Source organism: Poecilia formosa, unplaced genomic scaffold (assembly GCF_000485575.1).
Source record: "Poecilia formosa unplaced genomic scaffold, Poecilia_formosa-5.1.2 Scaffold222, whole genome shotgun sequence".
Lineage (NCBI taxonomy): Eukaryota > Metazoa > Chordata > Actinopteri > Cyprinodontiformes > Poeciliidae > Poecilia > Poecilia formosa.
Window position 1 is genome coordinate 300982 of NW_006800161.1, and position 21381 is coordinate 322362.

Genomic DNA, 21381 nt, shown 5'->3' on the forward strand with positions numbered 1-21381 from the left:
TAGAGCAAGGATGCAAAAATCATACTGCCATAACACGCCGCTGCTAAATGCGCTAATGGTGGAGGAACAATTTACCATTCCAGGAATATCGTTTATCCGCTGTGGCTATGCTAACTAGCCATAGCATTCATGGGAGGCTCTGCTGACGACAGAAGCTGTAGCATAACAGCGCCAAGAGCCTCCCGCTGGCTCTGATTGGACGACTGGGCTGTATACGTCAGTAGTTATAGAAGCCAGAGGAGCTCCATTTTATTTTTCAGATTATCTGTAATGCTATATTGTCACGACTGTGGTAGTTTTAATAAATATGCAAAACAAAGAAACATATTTATAAAAGTCACCTACCCCGGCTTTAACTGACCTGCATTCCTCTGTAGCTCTGTAAATATTTTCTAAAAAAATGCTTTGTTATATGTACATGGATTTTCACACACTGATCTTTCTATGAATCAAAAATATAAAGCTAATATATTCTGGTTTGAGGACCTGCTGACAATGACATTTTGACAAAAACCTCAGTATAATTGATATTTTTTTGTGATACTTTAAAGTAATTTATGTTTGGAGTCTTATCTGGAGGTAGGTGGGGGAACTTTTTACATAAAAAAATCTCGACAAAAAAAACTCAGATTTGTTACATATTTATTGAATTAAAATGATTAAAAGATTTCAAACAAGGCACAGTAAATAATTTGCTTAACATAATAAGGATGAGGGTTATTTCTCATTAATCTTTAAAATGTTTGAGCATGCATGTAGACAGTACAAAATTACCATTTTTTCCTTACTCAAAAATAGGTTCACCCTTTTAATGTTCCACCACAGCAAACCCTTAAATACTCATAAAACTAATTTCCCTCCCTGAACTACAGCTACCTGCAAGTACAAAAGAATAGCTCTTTCAAAAAAGGGCGGTAACTATTCTTTTCTTATAAGGCACAAGTGAATACAAAAACAAAAATCAAAAATGTTCAAAATGTGGCCCCTTATCGCAGTTAATGGTCCTTAGCTACTGAAGGCCAAAGGAAAACAGGAGAATGCTGACAGTGTTTGGAACCCAGAAGCGGACCTGAAGTGCGAGCAGAGGAGCAGCAGCGCCTCAGCTACTGGCGAGCGACTGGTGGATCGGTGGCTGGAAGCAGCGGACGTGTTCCACCGGCATGTTCTCTCCATCTCCAGACTTCATGTATTTATTCAGGATGGCAAAGATCTCGTCGTTCAGGACCTGGAATTTGCGGATTCTGTCCACCATCTTCTTTAGAGGCTGAAGAAAACACACAGATACGCCCCACGTTAACATATTAACATCAATACACACTTACGTTTAGGACAAACTAGTAATTTCCCATGGTGCCTCCCTACATGCTCATTTGTCACGATGAATCAGTGATGTGAGTTGCAGCATATTTTATTTGAAGAGGACAGTCAATTGGGTAATAAATAGTTCTGATTTCCCTCATAATTACTCATGTTTGCTAAAGATGGAGATAGAAATGTGAAGTATCTGTAATTTATTAAGTCATTAGTTAGTCACAAAGTAAAACAGAAGTAACTGGAGAATGAGTGTTACAAAATAAATGACAGGAAATCGGTACTAAAATCTATTTGTGCAATGCGGGTTGTGTTACTGATCGCTCTCCAGCTCACCACGTTCTTGATGATCTCGTCCTTGCCGTCGTGTTTCTGTACCTTCAGCAGGTGATAGCTGAAGTCGAGGATGTCGAATCGTCTTTGCTGTCCCAGCAGGGCGATGATCATGCAGCCCGCCCAGTGGAGGCCGTCTCCGAAGCACTGCCTGGAGAAAGGGAGCAGGAAGTGGATGCACGTTTCAGATAAACACGTTGACTTTAGTGGGTCACTTTGTGTTTGACAGGAAGAGATCCTGCACTCACTCCACTGTGAATTCGTGGGCTCCCACAGGGATGCAGTAGACAAACTGCATGGCGCTCCACAGGCGGTGAAACTCCACGCATTCGTCCACGTGCATCACGCCGTTGCTGGGCAACGGGCCACGCCAGATGGCGTCGTCCAAGAACCCGCGCACGCGCGTCAGAATGACTTCGAACATGGACAAGCCGCAGCACAGCCGCTCTTTGGTCAGGAGGTCGCCCTCACGCGCAATGGCTATTTGCTAAAGGAAAGGGAGCGATAGTTTTCTGGTCATAAGGTCACTCTGGCAGGATTTTAAAAAGCACAAAGAATGATGCTACGATGTTGACTCTGCAACCACGGAAACGCTTAGCCTGGTTCTACCTGCGGTGTTCCGAGGCGCTCGATCAGAGGAACCATGTGCAGCGCTGTGTATTTAGCTTCCAAACGCTTCATCTTGGCATCCAGACGTTCCCCATCTGAACAGCAAGGAGAACACAAAGAATGGGTTGGTACTACTTATTTTACTGGTGCAGGAAGATTTAGAAACATTTTATCAATACTATTTCGATTTCATTTCTGATAGTCATCTGTAGTAAGTGACCTCCAATCTTTATATTTGGAGCCTGTCTTATGGAGAAGATGACTTATGTAAAACATCTTTTTTTAAAGTCAGCAGGTTTTTTTTAAAAGAAGCAAGAGTTATGTAGAAATAATAGACAATTTTGCAGCACAAAAACAAACAAAAAAAAACATAATTGGGCTGTTATTAGTAACTCTACAACATCAGATATATATTGATTCAGAGAATCTTAAATGTATTTATTCCAGGGTATTATTTTGAAAGGAAAATCCAAATTAAAAAAATTTCATATATTGTAATGCCCAAATGTTGTTTTTGGTAACGGTATCAGAGATATTGATTCGGTGTCGTGTGCAAGTGACAAATCTTTTCTGTTTTAACGTTTTTAATTTTTGAAAAGTAACAAAAGGTAAGTCTTGAAAATGTAAACAGAAGGAATAAAATAAAATGTCTTGGAATGACATTAGTTACTTCCATATAAAACAACAGAAACTGCTTGGAGTGAGAAAGGGAGGGAATAATTTAGGAGAGGAACTCAATTCAAAAAGATGTGTATATCAGGGCAAGTTTAAAAAGTATATCCAGAGATAGAAATGTAGAATAGTCAGATTAGTGTAGACAAAGCACATATGCATATCTGAAATACTGTTTTTGTTTTTTTTGCTGCTTTGCAGTACTAACTGTGTCTTGATGTTAATGTGCTTACCTTTGACATGCACTCGCGGCAGGATGTTCTGGAAAGGTGCAGCATGCAGCAAGTCGCACACTTCTTCCTGAGACTGCAAGACACGGACATGAAAAACGTCAGCTGGCTGCAGAGCAGAGAGTCGGAGCTGCATCCCGACGCGGGGCGATCCGTACCAGACTCTGCTCACTCAGCAGGCAGAACAGGAGGGCGTTGCCCACCTCTCTCAGATTCTGGAAGCACACCGTCTTGAGCTCGGCATACTCCACAATGTCCTTCAGCTGGTGGTGGAAGAACTCCAGGATGCCTGGAACAAAAACACAAGGCATGTGTGCTTAATAATCAGTAACATTTGGGTTATATGCTGAATTGAGATATGATGCTCTCTTCTAACATTAAGTGCGCTGCCACCTACCAGGGGAGCCGTACTCGTGGCGTGGAAGTCTGCAAATCTTGGGCATGACCTCCATCAGCGTCTTCACGTACTGCAGGATGGTTCCCTGGAGCTGAATGACGGAACAGAGGACGATGACGATGATGATGGAGAAAAGACAAATGACAGAAGCTCCATCCATAGTCTTCTAGACTACACTCACCAGACTTTTGACGACCTTAAGAAGCTCCTCCATCACCACGGCGATGCCCTGGTAGCCCAGCAGTCTGCACATGACCTTAATGTGTGGCGGGCCCAGAAAGTTCCTATAGGTGGTGAATGTGCTGCTGTACGCCAGGTTCAGGGTCTGCACACACACAAACACACAAAAGACAGGTGATGATTAGGACAAACCTTCTTCTTTTTAATTATTTGAATGTAAAAGTCATATTTGTCATGCAAATTATTTCAAACTCAGCCACATCTGGCCTGTTTTGAAGGACTTTTTCAAATACAAGTTGGAAAATATTTCACAAGCACTCCATTTTATGTGTCAAAATGCTCTGAATGTCGGTATATAAAAATACTTATAGCCCCACAGACAAACTGGCTTATAAGAGTTGGAGTGTCTTCTACTTCTGTTTCCAGCAAATTGAATTTAAAAGGTCCAAAGATAAATATAATCAACAAAATAAGTTAAAAATGAAGGAAGTCATAAAAAAAAAGAAAACCTGAAACTAACTATTTTTAGTTATTAAAGGGTGCCAGCTTCTTGTATCCCACCCCAAAGGTCAAAGGTCAGGTTTAATGCACAAAACTGAAAAATCCTTTATAGTCCATAATTTTGAATATATATCCTAAAATATTTCCAGATGCCATGTTCGATTAAGGAACAATACAGTTTTTTTTATGTCCCCTAGGAGCAAATGTTTAATAAATAAATAAATAAATAAATAAATAGTAATTTAAACAATATTTGCAATTCTAACCTAAATTTAAAAAAAAAAAAAGAGAATTAAAATTCTGTCAGAAAAATCTCAAAATACTCAAAAAAAATGTATACAAGAAGCATTTATATGTCGTGGTTTTGCCTATGAAAGGCGCTCAAATAAAGTTTACTTGGTTTTAAAGTGTGAAAAATTCACACTTTAAAAAAAACAACAAAAAAATCTGAGTTCCCTGAAGAATATGAAAGAACACAAAATAAGTAATCTAATAAAAGAAATAGAATAAAAAACCTATAAAACAAAATAAAAAAAAAAAAAACAAGCAAACAAAATGAAGCAAATACCAAAACAAAGATAAAATGTTCAGCATCTTTAACTAAATAAAGCTAAATGCAACAGCTCTACATTAAATTATCCGATTATCATCACTACTTCCGAGTTTCTGACTTGCAACTGTATTGAGTTCGGACTTCTGAGGCCAAAAATAAAAGCTTGTTGGAGGTCGACAGATCACAACATGGCAAAGAAACAGATTTTAATTTAATCAACTTCATCAAACATTTAAACCAGCTTGTGAACACCGGGCTCCGTGACAGCGTGGTCAGCAGTGGTTGTTACACTGTGGGAAGAAACAGGTGGACAGATGGATGAAGCGGCTGCAGCACATTTCATCTCACCACTTAATGTTCCAGATATGACATGCACCACATTCCTGGACAACAGGAAATTAAAGATCTGCATCGCCACAGAGGAGCTAGCAAGAAAAAAAAAGAAACAGAAAACAATCCCTGCAGAGAGTATGACCTATGACTGACCCACAGATGGGAGAAAATGCACTTTTTTCATCCCAAACAGGAGATTTTAGCTCCCTCTCCTGCGTTTGCTCTAATCCAGTAACACTCCCTCTAATGTTGCAGAATCTGAGATAAAGACGCGCTGATCTGTGCTTCAGTCCCTCGGAGCAGGACTCTGCATCGAGCGTCTCTGTCTGGTTATAATGGAAGAGGCGAGAGAACACCAGCAGCGACGCTCAACACACTGGGAGGACCGTCACACAGCGGAGTGTTTTCATGGTAGGCTTGAATTTTATCCACGTTATGCTGTGAATTGTCTCAAAATAACTTTGGTTGCTGTGGAGATCAGATCTTGTGGCAGCACACGCAACAGAAAGTCGATAAATGTTAATCTGATCGAGAAGGAAAGTTGCATGTGAATGCATGTTTTTGATTTACCAAGTTGAGTGTTTTAAACATGGCTGCCTTTAAACTTACATGTTCTAATTACTAAATGTCTAAAAACACCTAGCCAGGGTTAGAGATTAGTAAAAGAGGAAAAATGGAGGAAAATGTGAAAATGAAGTCTAAAGTTAATTAAAAAAAAAAGTGAAGTAAAATCAGTGTAATCATTTATTTACTCTAGTTGTTGCATTAAAAAAATGGAAGTGCAGAACATTTAAACTTTAAATTATCTCAATCTACTAAAACCCAAAGCGCGGTTTTTTTCCCCTTTTTTTTCTAACGATGGTTTCGGCTGACAGATCATCACCTTTCCTTTCACATAACAGGTGACAGAGTAAAGATAAGCCTCTCCACTAACAATCCTGTATTATGTAATTTAGTGAACATCTGCACACATCTTCATCTGCCTCCCAGCGGTTCACAGATAATCCATCATACTCTCTGTCGCTTCTATAGGTTTTTTGCACTCTTATTTTATTTTTATTTTTTTAACCGGTTATTTAAAGATAGAAAAAATAAATGAGCCTTCATTAGGCTCAATAATTGAAGCCTGTTTTAGCAACAGATGAAAATCAATTAGTTGAAATATACATTAAAATGAGTGGCCCGGATGAGAGATTTGCGTCATTTACTTCTGGTGGCATTGAGTTACCGTGGTGATTGTTTTTAATCCAAAAACTACACCAAAAACCAAATAAGGTTTAATGGAGGCAGCATAATGGAAAAATGGCCGAGATGTGGTTTCATGCCTCCACTTTAAGATGCAGTTTTAGATCATAGACATAAAAGCTATGATATAAGTTGCATTGACTGCAGCAGTGGGAATGGGATGGGATGCACCAATCACCATCAGAGTTTCTTTAGGAGTTTTTTTAAAAATTGTATTTAATGAGTGTTTAGCATTTCTTACTCTGTACTTCCTTCGCCTCTTTTACAGTTTGACTTAATGCTGTGAGCCTGCAGCTGGAAAATAAAGCGAAACTAAACAGGAAGCTCTTCTTCCTGTCGTCATGGTGGTCACGGTCTACAACATCTCGTCCACCTCGGCCAGGGTGACGTGGCCCGCCTCCCCCGCCTGCCTGGACACCTTCTACAGCGTCATGTACGACCCCAACTGGAACAGCCTCATCATGGGCTACAAGCGCAAGAGCTTCAAGCACGAGGAGCGCATCCCCGTCAGCCAGACCGCCACCTACCTGGGCAACCTGCTGCCCCAGACCGCCTACTTCCTGTGCGTGACGTGCCAGGCCGCCGACCCCGTCCGGGAGCAGTGCCAGGTGTTCAGCACGCCGAGCGAGAGCAGCGAGGGCCACGACCGGGCGGGCTGGGAGGTGGCGGTGGGCGTGTGGCTGACCTGCTGCCTGCTGCTGCTGGTCATCGCCGGCGTCCTGCTGTGGGGCTGCCTCCACAACATGTGCTCCCTGCCGGGCCGCGCCGCCGAGAGCCGCCCCGTGGTGACGGCCTCTGCCCGCCAGGACATGTCCAGTTCGGGACATCTGTTCCAGGCCAGGAGCAGCAGCAGCGAGGAGAGCATCAAGCGGGCCGCCGCCATGCAGACGTCGCTGATGCTGGCGCAGCCGGGCGGCCATGTAATTACCCCGGAGCATGAGGGCTGAGCCGGCTGACAGAGAGCCGGCATTAATCGAGCGGATTGAGGTCATCACGGTATTGTTCCGCGCCCCCCGCCAACCCCGGATGAATTATCACCGAACGTTTTACCCGCTCAATGAAAATCCTATTTGTGCTTACAGGGATATCGTCATAGCAACCATTCATGACAAGACAGTTTGAACCATTTTAAGTGAGTTAACCTAAACATACAAGCTGATACAGTGAAGATGGTCATCCTGCTCGAAATACTAAACTCATAAAGGGTTTTTCAGCTTTAACCTTCTAGATTAATATTTTATTTATTTATTTATTTATGTTTTGCAGAGAGAAGTTTTTCCCTAAACATTTTGCACAAGAGACATGAAACTCAGCACAATGTTTCCTTGAATAAAGTTTCCTTCCCTTTATATTCTGTAGGGATTTCATTAAGGCTGGGCAATAAATCAATTTAATTGATCAATCAAATATTTAGTTTTTGCAAATGTAATATTTGGAAAATCTGGATTTTTCTTTTTCCATGAATGCGCTTTTTAAGATTTTGACAGTTCAGTGATGTCATCTTGTTTGACAAACATTTTCTATAGCTTTTATTTATCTGGACTTTGAATTCAGGTCAACTATACGGCGAAATATATGAGTTGGGAAATATATGAGTTTTTTTACAAAAATAAAGTAAATGCTACAAGAATACAGTCGTAGCAATACAAGAATAAAGTTATATAACAATAAAGTCAGAATAAAGTTATTACCAGAATGAAGTTGTAATATTAGGAAAACTCCAACACAAAAAAAATAAATTAGTCCAAGTTCTTTTTTTTGCATTAATAAAAAAGTTTTTTTTTAGTTTTTTTTTTATCATTTTAAGACATTTTTCAGGTAAAATTGTGTCTTTATTCTGCTAACGTTATAACTATATTCTTGTAATTAAACAGAAATTCTTGCAGCCTGACCTTAATACTCAGAAAAAATGACTGAAGTTAAAGCCACTTACTGACAATATTTTCCATCATTTTCAATTAATTTTTTAGAAAAGAAAGCAAAAAGCAAAAAAAAAATTAAAATCAGAAATCAGATGTGGTGTGAAACATTTCTGAGGTTGTATTTTTAAGCCATCTGGCCCAGCCCTAGATTTTATTATCATGCAGTAAACATTTAGCTTTAACATGTGCTTATGCACAGCTGGTCAGGTCACGACAAAAAAAATCTGTTGCTTATGGAATCCAAAGAAATAAAGCGAGTCGTTCTCTGGGAGCGGTGATAACAGAGGAATGCACTGACCTTTGACCCGTACAGATAATGGGGCTGAGCATTGGGGGGCTTATCCCTCTGGAACTCTTGAGAGAAGGGCAGGATGGTGCGCACAAACCTGGACACACAGAAGGAGATAATTCAAACACGCGTCACAGTGCAACATAAACAGCTGGGTACATTACACAGAGATGAAAAGTAAAGAATGAACACACACACAGCCATCAGGAGCAACTTTACAACCTATCAGCCACAATCCCATCTCTTTACACACAAGCTGTTGTTGAAACTTTCAGCGCTTTCAGGAGCACAAATTTTATGTAACTGCAGAGAAAATACCGTGTCCATTAATGCAGCACCTGAAGAAGTACAATGAAGAGACGCAATTTCAGTAAATGTAAAAACCAAGCTAATAAAACCAGATGATGGTCATTAAAGGCCAGCATAATGGAAAATGTACTTGCTTGAGCTTTAAATCATGTTGTAGTGTTATTCCCTCATCAAAAACATACCAGCTCCTCCAGACTAGCCAGCAGCAATTAGCAAACACCCGATGGAACTGGGCATCTGCTGAGCTCATTATAGGAGCTGCTGCTCAGTGAAACGTTGTTAAAGGATTAATAGAGGAAAGATGCTCTGATGACTTCCAGAGGATAGTTTCTTAAAGAGACAGAGGACCAAATTTCAATGTGTTAATTGCAGCATTTTCATAACAACTGCAGGTAACATAGTAACTTGATTGTGCTATAAAGTGGCACCATGTGGCTGAAAACACACGATGCTGATGAGTCTGGAAATGTGAGCTGGCCGGGTTTCACCTTGATTTGCCCTGACCAGTGGCTGACTGGAGGGACATTTAAAAATATGATTCCTTTCTAATCAGTGAACACGCCAGAGTTGTAGTAAGAGTTCAAAATGTAAAGTTTAAAGTAAAAATATTAAAAAAAAAAAAAACCTGGGTCATGAAGCAAAATTTAAAACATATTTATTCGACTGCTGATTCAGCAGCAGCAGTCTCAGTCATCAGTGATAGTTTGTTTTGTTATGTAATGCGGTTTATTTAAATTTATTGCAAGGTAAATGAGTATTATGTACCAACTACGTTAATGTTGATTCAAGTTTTTTTTTCCTTTTAAATCAACACCTTTTATTCAGTCCTTAAAACTGGATTCTGGTTTGTTCTGTTTTTGTTGATGGACCACAAATCTTTAAGTGCAACTAAAATAAAGCCAGATAAAACTGAAACTCAATAGGAAGAAAGTGGAAATCAAAATTTAGGACAATATAAAAAAGATACAAACAGGCGTCATTTATTTATTTGATTCACTCTGAGAAATATGAGCAGAACAATTGTGGCAGCTGCAAACTCAGCTCAGCTGGCATGGTGCTCTGCTTCTGCTGAGCTGGCCATTTGCATTTATTTGTTTAAAACCAAGCTGATCCTTCTGACCTTTCACTGATCCATCTGTTGTTTTTAACTGAAAATAAACACAAAACAGGGAATTTACTGCTAAAGCGGACTCTTCAATGCATCCGGTTCTCATTTCGTTTTGTGTAAATGCATTCTCACTGCAGTAAAACTACAACATGGAGACCTCATTTTCTGTCTTTTTACTATTTTTATGTATTGCTGGCCATTCCGTGAAACATCACTTCTAAGCAAATAAAAAATAATTTGCATATAATCCCTGAGAATTTAACCACAGCAGAACTAAACGCGGCGGCCTCTCTACTGCAGCCGACCCACCTGTTGGTGGAACCGTTGTAGCAATAGTTGGGCAGAAAGTCGTAGTTGAGCTCCCAGAAGACGTGCAGCGTTATCCTGCCGTATGGGGCCGACACGTTGTGGTTGGCCTCGCGGAACATGGCGTCGAAGCTGTCCAGGGTCAAGAACTTACTGAGCAGCTTGTGCGTCATGCGATTGACCTCCAGAAGACCTTCGAGCTCCTGGAAACAGGAAGTGAAAACAGTTGGCGAATGCAGAAAAGGGCGGCAAAAGAAGCTGTTTGCTTTTCTGATGAAACAAAAAAAAAAAAAAAAAAAAAATCGAAGAGTCGACTTGCCATTATGGAGGTGAGGTCCTCGCTCTCGAAGCGGTTGATTGCGAGCTCCAGAGATTTGTGGAGTGCCGCCGAGACCCGCTGGGTGATGAGTCGGTTCAGGTCGATGGAGCGGCCCAGGAGCTGAGGCAGAGGCTCTGTTAGTAAAGGGAAGGACGGTGCTGAAGGGGAGAGGAGGGAAGGGAGAAGCAGGTAGGGGACACACCTGGACGTGGCGCTGCTTCAGCAGGGTCTCATATCGGTTGGAAGTGGGCCAGGGAATGTTGGCGCCCTGGTTCTTGCAGTCGGCTCTCAAGCGTTTATCGAGGAGAAGACTGAGGGATTCAAACAGAGAGTGAAAAGACTCGGATGAAGGACCGCTTAAAAAGATTTCATTCTGATGTATTGAAATATTTCAGAACTTTACCAGATGTTGTCTTATTTCTATAAATTTAAGGCTAAGTTCTTCATCTATTATCTCGACAAATGAGATACGAACATCTGGATTGTGGAAGACAAAAACACTGAAGCACCTTTGTGTTGCATAAGTTTAAAGAAACTTTTTAAAAAGTTAAAAGAAAATTGAACCAATTGAAGGAGAACTCCATCTTGCTTCTTCTGTGCATCATGCATATAAAAACCTTTAATAAACAATGAAATAAAACTTGATATCTGGTTTTTGTTTGACATTGTAGAAGACAGTTCTCAGATACTGAATTTGTCGTCTGATTGTTGTCCAAACTTCAACCATCAGATCTTTCAGATGAAAATAAATTTCTCAGAAGACCAACTTGATGGTGGCAGTATCATGCTGAGGGTCTGTTTCACACATGGTGGTTTTATTTGGAAAAGACAAACAGTGGAAACAGGAGCACTCACCTTCCAGCTAGGATCTTGTAATAGGCAAATATCTGATCAGCCAGCTTGTAGACAAACTGATCAAAGCACAAGTTGACCTGAAAAAGCAAAATAAAGAGTTAGAATGCCTTGTAAATAAACGATTAAACAACTATGGAAGGCAGCAATTTGTCCCTTGCGATTTTTCGATTTGATTCAAGACAAAAAAGAGGAAAAACCCTCACCATTTATAAACTGTTATGCAATGGCTCTACATATATAGCAGAGATATGCAACAGAGATTATTGAAGAGAGCTGAAGCGTGGATTTATGGTGCACAACATGACTGCAAACAATATGCAGTATTAAACGGGGGGAGGGGGGAAAGCGTATTTTGTCATGAAGCTCTGCCACACCGAATATAAAAGATTAAGCTTCTCTAAAGGACCATCACATCATCCAGGACACATTTACAGTGTATTACCTCGGCCTCTATCTCATCATAGAGGAACTGCTTCTTGAATTTGGTCAGAGCGTAGTGTGCGCTGTCGTTGTACAAGTCCAGGGGATACAACACGTACCTGCACACATTTGAGGAAGACTTTATGTTACACATAAAAATTCGCTTCAAATGTGCCTGAAATAGTTCCAGAATGCAACACAGAAACATTTGCACATCATCAAGTCCTAATTCTTCTGCCACACTACTCCTGCAAGGTGAATGCTTAAAAAAAAAAAAAAAAAGATGATGATGATGTCATCATGACACAAGCAAATGAATAAAGTTGATTTATTTTGGTGTCGGTTTGAAGAATTACAGAGTTCTGGCCGGTGCCAGAGAAGGTGCTTAATGGCTTATGTAAATCTGTAGCGTACCGCAGTAATCCAGTGGCCAACATGAAAACAGGCCTGAAAACATGAAGAAACAACATCCAGCTTTGCAGAGCAACTCTGGAGAATCTGGTCAGAAAGGTGAGCATGCGGTGCACAGGCAAAGTATTCACGCCCCTGAGCTCTTCCACTTTCAGTCACGTTGCAACCAAAATCATCAAAGCGTTAAATTGAGATTGTATCAGATCAACATAAAGAGCTTAAACGTGGCATAAACACGATAAATGGATTTCAGAGTCTTCCACTGCTATGACTCCCCAAACTTTTTGTTAAGCCCAAGTAACATCTAGAGCAGCCACTTGTTTTAGTTTTATGTCGCCCTATTAGTGAATAGTTTTTACCTCTGTGACACAGCAAACATGTGGAAGAAGGTGTTGAAGACAGAAAACAGACTTTATTTTGCTGGTGGGTCATTGTATCATGTAGATAAAACCAATCAGAAAAAGTGTCAGTTTGTCAGATAGGGTGGGCGATGTTCACAATATGTTGTGGTATTATTATGATAACGATAGAAGAGACGATTAAAATATTTATTACTTCTTTTTAAAAAACTGTATGACAGAGTCACAGCATTTATAGTCCCTCAAGCACAAATAATACTCTGGAAAAACATGACCAAATTTAAACCAGTCGCATAAAAAATGAGTGTGATTTGTGTCACCTATCTGCGCGCAGTATTTGCATTTAATCATATTTTCAAATTTATTTTTACTCTCATTGAAGAAACAGTGAAGAAAACAGTAAAATTCCCAATCCAAACAATACGGACAGTTTTGGGCATTTTTAAATATTGTTAATTGTAATTTGCAACTTAATCAAAATTCTTATGAAAATGAATTTATCACGATAAATTCACGATACACGCCGACTGGGCTGGAAGAAGAAGAGCTTCCAGAAGATGTTTCATGACAGAAAGACTTACTCCATCATGGAAGCCTCCTTGGTGTCCAGGATGTGGTCGGTGAGGATCCACGGCATGGACATCTCAATGGGGAACTGGATCCGGCGGCCCATGGTGAGCTCCAGGAAGAACTCCCTGAACCAGAGCTGGGAGAGGTCGCAGCACTGCTGCAGAGTCTCTGCATGGAGACACAGAGAAGGGTTTTAAATCTGGGCTCTTTTTTCATCCAAATTTCTGCCATTACAGAATCAAACTCCTTACCACTGAAGTTCAGCAGATGTGTGTAAAAGAAAGACTCCTTGTGAAATTTTTCAATGTCCAGGATGGTGGGGCCCTCCAGGCTGCTGCGCAGGGTCTTCTTCGAGCCGCTTTTGTCTGCAATGAGAGACTCCAGCATCGTCCTCACCATGTAGAGCTGCGGCGTTTATGAACAAACAGAGAAAAGGAAAGTGAGGTCAGCAGCCTGGTGGCACCAACAACAATGATTTTTAGGAAATTGGCTTGTTTGGAAGTTCACTGCATCTCTTCTGTTCTGGGTCATCCTCTAACATTTTTATCTCTTTATCTAAGAAGCACTGAAAACGCAGGTGTTGAAATCTGTTCTTGGAAGCAATCTGGACAGCAGATTGGTTCTAAGAGCAAAGCTCTAAGCTGATAAATCTGCGGGGTTTACGCAACATAATGGACGAAACTATTTGCCCGAAATGTTGCTCAGCAACAAAACTCCTGACTCCTGAACACAGATCATATTTTAATCGACAGCCATTTCTAAAGTCCTAAGGTTCATGCAGGACAAAGAAAAGCTCCAATAGAAGTCAACTGAACACCAAAAAAACAAAAAACACAACAACAGTAAACAGTAAACACAACATGCTGTTAAGACATAAAGAGTTTGGCTCATCCGTCTTGCCCAGAGTCAGTTTTGATACAACAGTGCAGACCTGCGCTCTAATCGGCTGCCACACCGGCTCCATGAGCTTCATAAGCCTGATTAATGTGAACTGGCGGAGCCTGATCTGTTGACACCTTCAAGGTGTGGGAAAGGATTATAGCTGGGATGATAATAAGGGATCATGTCTGCCCAACACTAAAAAAGCACCATTTCAATTTAGAGTAAATGACACAGATTCATCTGTTTAAAGTTTATTTTAGTCAAACTCTACCAGCTCCACGACTAGAAAGGTTGAAATGGAGACACACCTGAGTGCTGGAGGGCCCCACGGCTCGCCGCGGGACTTTAATGTCGAAGCCCCCCTTTGGGTCCTTCTCCCCTCGCAGGGCGGGGTCGTTGTGCGGCTCCCGGCCCGTCTCCCAGTCACACACCGTTTTACGGATGGCCTGAAGGACGCTGCAGCAACGGGTCAGAAACTTTAATTAGCCTGTGCATAAGAAAAAAAATAAACTGACAGCAATAATCCTGCTGCAATAAGAAAGTTAACGATGAATTTAAATGGGTTCAATTATTTCCTTTCTGATGATTGATATTTTTTTGATGGCCAATTTTGTTTACAGAGACTTCATAATCCAACTTATTTTTGGTTTTGGTTGAATGAGGGTTTTATTTTTGGTTCATTTAGCATTTTTATTTTGGATATGTAACATAAATTCCAGTGTAAAAAAATACAATCAGTTTATCTTTAAACACAAAAATAGGTTTGTGCATAAAGTTCTTGTGTTACCAGTATCGGCTTTGCTTAGCCACCAGGCATTTTCATGAATAAAAAAAAAAGAAAAAAGAATTATTCAAAATTTATATGGTGGCCAGTATGCGATATGCAGCAAAGACGTACAACTTCAACGCTGAACGACTTTTGAGCATTTTGAATCGATCCAGAATTCCCAGGACTAGGAATGGCAATTCTCTGTAGAATCTATTTGTTTTTTCTGCACCTCTGATCACCAGACTTTAAGCACAATGTGAAACCGGGCGTCATTTGGGTCCGACCTCTGGATGACGTTCTTCTTCTTCTTGATGGCCTGCCTCAGCGGGTCTCTCAGGGTAATCTGAGCAAAGTCCTGCAGAGCTGAGTAGATGGTGTGACGGATGGCGTGGTTAAACACGCTCTCCATGCGTCCCATCAGCACCTGCAGCCCCTTTATCATAGCCATCACCTGCCAACAGCGCAACATGTGATGAGCCACCAGGCTGCCAGTCGTCTGACATCATGTTTTCAGAGTGACGATGCAACAGACCTCTACGAGGGCAAACTTCTCCTCGCTGGTGTAGTTGTAGCGGGTGGCCCTCTCGTACTCCTCAGCGTTGTCGGGACACTCCTTGTTGGAGTATTTGTCCGTCGGGTGAACCAGTTTCCATGAGTACTGTGGGAGAGAGAGACGGAGACTTTCTTTGAATGGTCGAAAGGGGCAAACTGCATCAGTTGTGTTGTGAAGAACTGATCACGTGTTGAGAAGATGGCCTGTTCTCTCGTACCACTTCCATAACGTGAGCACTCCACTGGGAGAGCAGCTGTATGCCCTGCAGGGCCAGGTCAAACAGCTTCCTGTACTCTGCATCCGTCTTCTGGGATTCCTGACGCCCGGATCCGGTCACAACCTGCGATCACGCAAAAAAATCAAAATAAATAAAAAATCGACTCACACCACATCATGACTTTCCTCATAAATTATGTGAATCACACTAACTCATGAGCCTTCAGGAAATTAAAATTTCTAGGAAGACTTAAATTTTCCACCTGTATCAGGGCTGACAAATTCATTTTGGGCCTTTTCAAGGTCATGAATATTCTTAATGGGCTGACTGCTGAAGAATGTGCTGATAAAACACATTCTGCATGTGATGAGTGTCTGAGGCACTCATCACATGCAGACAGTCAAAAAACTCTCTGCATGTGATGAGTTCTTCCAGAAACTAAATTATATTGAACATCTTTTCACACTTATCAGTCCCACTGGGAATTCATGACTGTTTTGGGGGATTTTTTTTATTTTTTGCAATTAAAATAGCAGATTTTCTGGAACTACTTTAGAAACATTTGCAAAAAATGTTGCACTTATGTGACGATAGATGTGACTTTTTGCTACTTATCGTATTGTTCACGGGCTGTAAGTTGAGACCAAGTAAAGCTGAGGCAGCAGTGGAGTAGAAATAAGAAATACTGGCACCTACAGGTGCGGAGTTCGTATAACTTTAGCAAGATTCATCTTCTATGCACCACAAATCTGGAACAAATATCCAGAAAACTGCAAAACAGCCAAAACACTGAGCTCCTTTAAATCAAGATCAAAAGCTCACTTGTTTAGAGTTGCTTTTTAACCGTAATAAATGGAACATTGACCAACATATTTGGTGTGTATTGATGATTTGGTGCTAATTAAAATGTAATGTTTGTTATTCATTTCTCAATTGGTGATGTTTTTATGACTTCCTATCTCAGTGTTTTTACGACGTAAAGCACTTTGAACTGCCTTTTGCTGAAATGTGCTATACAAGTAAACTTGATTGATTGATTAACCAATTTTTTTTTAATCTATTTTGAGGAAAATTTGCAGTAACCTTACAATTATGCATTAACACAGCAAAATGCAGAGATGTGTTGATTTTGTGTGAATCAAAAAAAGCTAGAGGGTCTGATTGACGTAATGTGGCAGTATATAGATAAAAACTGCTTTGATTCGACTGATATAACATTTAAGCAAAACAGCTGTTACCTTGAAGGTTCTCCTTATGCGTCTCTCTGGAGTCTAGAGGGCCACATAAGAAGCTACGGTGGGCTGAATTTGGCCCCAGGGCCTCGAGTTTGACGCATGTAACCAAAACGATCGACTTTTACATCATAGTGCAACCGAAAACAGCCTGGCTGTGGATGTAGGGTTCACTTCTGTTTTTAACTGGGCTCACAGTGTCGAGTACAAAGGTGTGATGCATCACTTGAGCAGATGACCATCAGGTCTGTGTCTCCCATACGAACCTCGCTGTTGCTATAGCGAGCGAGTTCAGAGATGAAGCGCATGTGATCCTCCCTGATCTGAATCATCTGCTCACATATGTTGTACTGAGGGCTGCTGGATATAGAAGTGCAGGTCCATCTGGAGGGTGGAGAAAAACAACAAAAATGCACATGAAAATATGTACAACAAATTGTAAATTGTGGATCTGCACTGTATTGTTTCCATGTTTCTGATGCAGATTTAGTCTCACTTGGATTTGTTCTCTTCAAAGTGAGCGCTGGTCTTGATGTACCGGGACAATTCGATCTGCATGTCGCCAAACAGCGGCACCACCTGCAGTTGCTGTTAAACCCAAAAACACAAAGATGTTTCCTGTAAATGCTGCATTTACAATCCCAGATGGATTTTCAACAGAAACTTAAAACTTGGTCTAAATTAGACCATAAAATTGTTATTTTGTCGACATGATGTTTCCTTGTGAAGTGAGAACCTGCAACTTAAGATGTGCTACATGTGATATAAGTTCTATTATACTCTAATTTCATCCCAACAAATTAGCAGCAACATTCAACAGATGTTAAAGAGCAGACTGAATACATTCTGTAATGACAAATGAATATTTAGCTAATCTGCATCCCTGCCCTTTTGTGGTCATTTACTATAGTAGAACCATTTATATCTGACACTTCTTCTAATGCGTTAACTAAACCAAGCATGGCTGTTTTGTAAAGTTTTAGTTGAATGAAGCATGTTATCTGTGTTGAAGCTTTGCTTATTGACCGTTAAGAAGTCTCAAGCATTTTAAAATTGCTTAAAATACTTAAGTAATTTTAAGCATTCATGTTAAGAATTCATGAATGCTTAAAATTACTAAACATTCATGTTCATGCTCGTATTTTGAAGTGGATTCCATTAAATACCATAGAGCTCCAGCATTAGTGAAAATAACATTTTATCTAGTAGTGCCCACCATTTTATCTGACCATTAACTACTGCTTTAAGGCTAGCTCAAGAACTTTGCACAGATGTTACAGTTTGGCCAGAAGGAAAGAAAATCAAACTAATCTTGTTATAATGTGTCAGAATCATGTTGGGAGAAATGCGCTGATCCATTCAGATTGTAGCGTCCAACTGAACAGACGTTCCCACAACGAGCTTTGAGCCAGATGTATGCCAACTCTGTTTGGCCGACCATAATTCAATAACTATTAATTAATAAGTATGATCACACGTTTTATGCTTTGATATAAAAACCAAACAGTATCAGAGTGCAAATCAAAGTAAGATGAAGTGTAGAATATTTTATTAAAATGCTCGCGTGTCTCTCTCTACCTTGAAAAACTTGTCGATCTTGGTGAGGTTGATCCTCTTCTTGGCGTCTAGCTTGTAGATGTTGCTGCTGTTTCCATCCATGAGGTACAAACCAAAACCCATAACCTGCACAGGTGAAAAGAGTTACAAAGAGGATGTCTACATCTGTCAACAATGATCCACTTCTGCATTTGTATTAAAGATTGAAAATATATCGCCAATACATTGTTGCTGCATTATCAGTAGATGCAAAATGGATATCATAAAGAACTGCAATAAAGCTAAACATTTAAGTACGGAGCATTTGGGCTCCTTATGCCTGTAGTAAACAAGGTAAAGCTTATTTAATGTAGCACTGAAATGTTTAGGAAGTTAAAACAAAGGTTTTTATTTTTCCCCAGTAGCTGCAGAGATTACTCACTATTTGTGGTCTAGATTTGCTCTAAACTCAAAGAAGGAAGATGACATCTTTTCAATTATCTGGTTATTTAATGCAAATCATAAAGTTTGAACAATATTCACAATATTTTCCAAATGTTTTCCACAATATCCTGCAGCTCTAATTTATATCATTTCGGTTCCATTCACCTTGAGCAGCATGTGTTTCTCACTGGGTGTGAGATACAACTTATTCTCGTAGTAATCCACACACAGGTTGACGATGTCGGCCAGCAGCTCTTCGTAGCCGTTGATCACTTCCAGCTGCTGCTGCAGCGACTGATGGGCAGACAGACCACCAGCAATGAATATTTTTTAAATATGTATTACACGAAAATGAATATCAACTCGACTGCTGGTCATTACATGTAGTATTTTTAAAGAAACATATTGTATTAATGGTAATAAAGCCCAATACAAATAAAGATTTTTTTTCTCTTTATTTGAATGTTCTGCTCTGCAACATCATTTAAACTTCTTAAAATTTTATTTGTGCATTTATTTTTCCAAAAACGACAAGAAAAATCATGACTATGTGTCCTAAATGGCCACTTTAATAAGTATTTGGTGCAGAACAATAAGACAAACCTGAGTGATTTTGTTGTGGTTTGCCAGGAACATGGACAGATTCTGAGACTCCTGAATGGAGGAGGGTTCGGACATCTTCCTGAGAAACTGAGCAGCTCTAGACAGAGAGAAAGATCGCTTTTACACCATTTTTGGTTTTAAGCAGCATTTAAAATAAAAACAATCTGCAAAAGCAAAAATTAAAAAAATGCAGTTTAGTGTTTTTAACAACCGCTAAACAATCTGGAAGGGTCACAATCTGAATCGGAGGCGACTGTGTGACTTTAGGAGAAACTGGTGGAGTCGTTCCTTCACTTCCTGCACAGAAAACTACAACTGCTTGTAATCAACTCGGAACAGATGAAAACTACAGGAAGTTCTAGCTGAATAAAACATAACTGTATACTATTAAAATGTATGTTTAGTTCATTATGTACACCAAAAAAATAAAAATGTTAAGTTAATGTATTAAATATTTCATTGTTTTTCTTTTAAATCACATTGAACTGTCCTTCATCCTCTTCCAGATCGGTACCAGCCAGCGTCTTCCCTCGGCTTAAATCTGGACATTCTGAACAAACATCCTGCCATCTAGTGTTGGCACCGGACAGCAGCTGCACTGCAGCCTGTAGAGCTTCTGAATACCGTTTGTATGCAGAGTGGTCGTTCTTGACGCTGCACTTCATGTTCTTCAGCTCGTCCAGCACAGCGAACATATTGATGAACTTCCCCAGGGTCAGCAGGTACGCCTCCGAGACAAAGTCCTTCCTGCGCTCGGTGTGGCACAGACGGCGAACCTCCCCGCAGAAACGGTCGATGGCAGAGCGCTGGATGAGAAAAGAGAGGCTCCAATAAGCCGAAAATAGTAGAGGATCAGCTAAAAATCTGTACCGTCCTAGTAGTGTGTAGGACGGTACCTGGAAGTACATGAAGTTCATTAGCTTGGTGACTTCTGGCTCAAGGACCTCCACAGTCTTCTCATAGATCTCCACTCTGTTTGGCTGCTCGTTACATTTCACCTGGGAAAAGAAAGGCGAAGGTTAAAGAATCATTGTTAGAACTAGAGATGCACCAATCTGATACCAATATCGTTACCAATATTGACAAAAATTATAGTTTGTGCATCGGTGACGATGTGCCCAATCCATAAAGGCAGATCTATTCAGTCTAATTCTACGCTCTGAGCGACATCATGCTTTATTATTTATTTTACATTATATTTCTAATTTCACTTTCTGAAAGAAGAAAGAAGGTTTGTTGCAATTTACTTTTACGTTTGACTATGGTAGTCAACCTACCTTGGTCGACTACCATTGTCAACCTGTTGTTGACAATAGGTTTGTTTTCACATATTTAACCAGGCTTGTGAAGTTATTAGTGTATTTATGTGGGCTGTGCTGGTGCAGAGTTATTAAATAAATTTGTAATTCAGTACATTTATGTGTTAAAGAAAAGAAATGTTTCAAGTAAATTCAGCGCCGTTTTTCTGAATCAGATCGGTATCGGAAGTGAAAAAAGTGAATCGGTGCGTCCCTAGTTAGAAAAGTCCAGTTTACCTGCGGTATGGCGCGGGAGCAGCTCCTCCAGGTGTACAGCATGACGGCGTACTCCTGCCCCTCCTCCAACATGTCATTCTGACCCAAACAAAAATATTCAGTCACTTCACACAGCCTCAACTAAAACAAAACCTCACATGATGCATGCATGGTTGCTTCTGCGGCGAGTTTATTCCCCAAGGGCAAGAGTGGGAACCCGCCCTTCCTCCAAACAAAGTCCGGTTTGATCCCCACCCCGAGCAATTATCTCTCACTAATTAGAGACAAAGACCTGCTATTCCCGACAAGAGCGGCTTCAGAGCCGCCGTTTGTCCCTGGGCCGCTCGATCCAGGGTTTGGATCCCGTGACCGCCTGCTCCACAGCACCAAATGTGCTAC

The 21381-nt window shown here is 40.5% G+C and overlaps 2 protein-coding genes across 2 annotated transcripts in view; one reads left to right on the top strand and one right to left on the bottom strand.

Moving 5' to 3' along the window:
• Window positions 1-625: 625 nt before the first annotated feature.
• The window catches only part of cyfip1 (cytoplasmic FMR1 interacting protein 1), a 33431-nt gene continuing 12675 nt past the window's right edge, over window positions 626-21381 (bottom strand). Inside the window, exons 4-31 of the mRNA XM_007568430.2 lie at window positions 21004-21081; window positions 20365-20466; window positions 20093-20274; window positions 19469-19565; window positions 19031-19159; window positions 18464-18568; window positions 17382-17473; window positions 17152-17269; window positions 15654-15776; window positions 15416-15541; window positions 15168-15334; window positions 14423-14570; window positions 13484-13637; window positions 13244-13400; window positions 11915-12011; window positions 11473-11549; window positions 10820-10928; window positions 10618-10737; window positions 10302-10501; window positions 8585-8672; window positions 3734-3877; window positions 3553-3643; window positions 3314-3444; window positions 3159-3231; window positions 2254-2348; window positions 1893-2131; window positions 1648-1795; window positions 626-1264 (exon numbers count right to left, since the gene is read on the bottom strand). Coding sequence (XP_007568492.1) covers window positions 1100-1264; window positions 1648-1795; window positions 1893-2131; window positions 2254-2348; window positions 3159-3231; window positions 3314-3444; window positions 3553-3643; window positions 3734-3877; window positions 8585-8672; window positions 10302-10501; window positions 10618-10737; window positions 10820-10928; window positions 11473-11549; window positions 11915-12011; window positions 13244-13400; window positions 13484-13637; window positions 14423-14570; window positions 15168-15334; window positions 15416-15541; window positions 15654-15776; window positions 17152-17269; window positions 17382-17473; window positions 18464-18568; window positions 19031-19159; window positions 19469-19565; window positions 20093-20274; window positions 20365-20466; window positions 21004-21081 — 3555 coding nt within the window. The 3' untranslated portion in view covers window positions 626-1099. The remainder of the gene's footprint in view (window positions 1265-1647; window positions 1796-1892; window positions 2132-2253; window positions 2349-3158; window positions 3232-3313; window positions 3445-3552; window positions 3644-3733; window positions 3878-8584; window positions 8673-10301; window positions 10502-10617; window positions 10738-10819; window positions 10929-11472; window positions 11550-11914; window positions 12012-13243; window positions 13401-13483; window positions 13638-14422; window positions 14571-15167; window positions 15335-15415; window positions 15542-15653; window positions 15777-17151; window positions 17270-17381; window positions 17474-18463; window positions 18569-19030; window positions 19160-19468; window positions 19566-20092; window positions 20275-20364; window positions 20467-21003; window positions 21082-21381) is intronic.
• fndc9 (fibronectin type III domain containing 9) lies at window positions 4768-7713 on the top strand. The gene is made up of 2 exons (XM_007568429.2): window positions 4768-5530; window positions 6633-7713. The coding sequence occupies exon 2, from the start codon at window positions 6706-6708 to the stop codon at window positions 7309-7311; it is 606 nt and encodes a 201-aa protein (XP_007568491.1). The 5' UTR covers window positions 4768-5530; window positions 6633-6705; the 3' UTR covers window positions 7312-7713.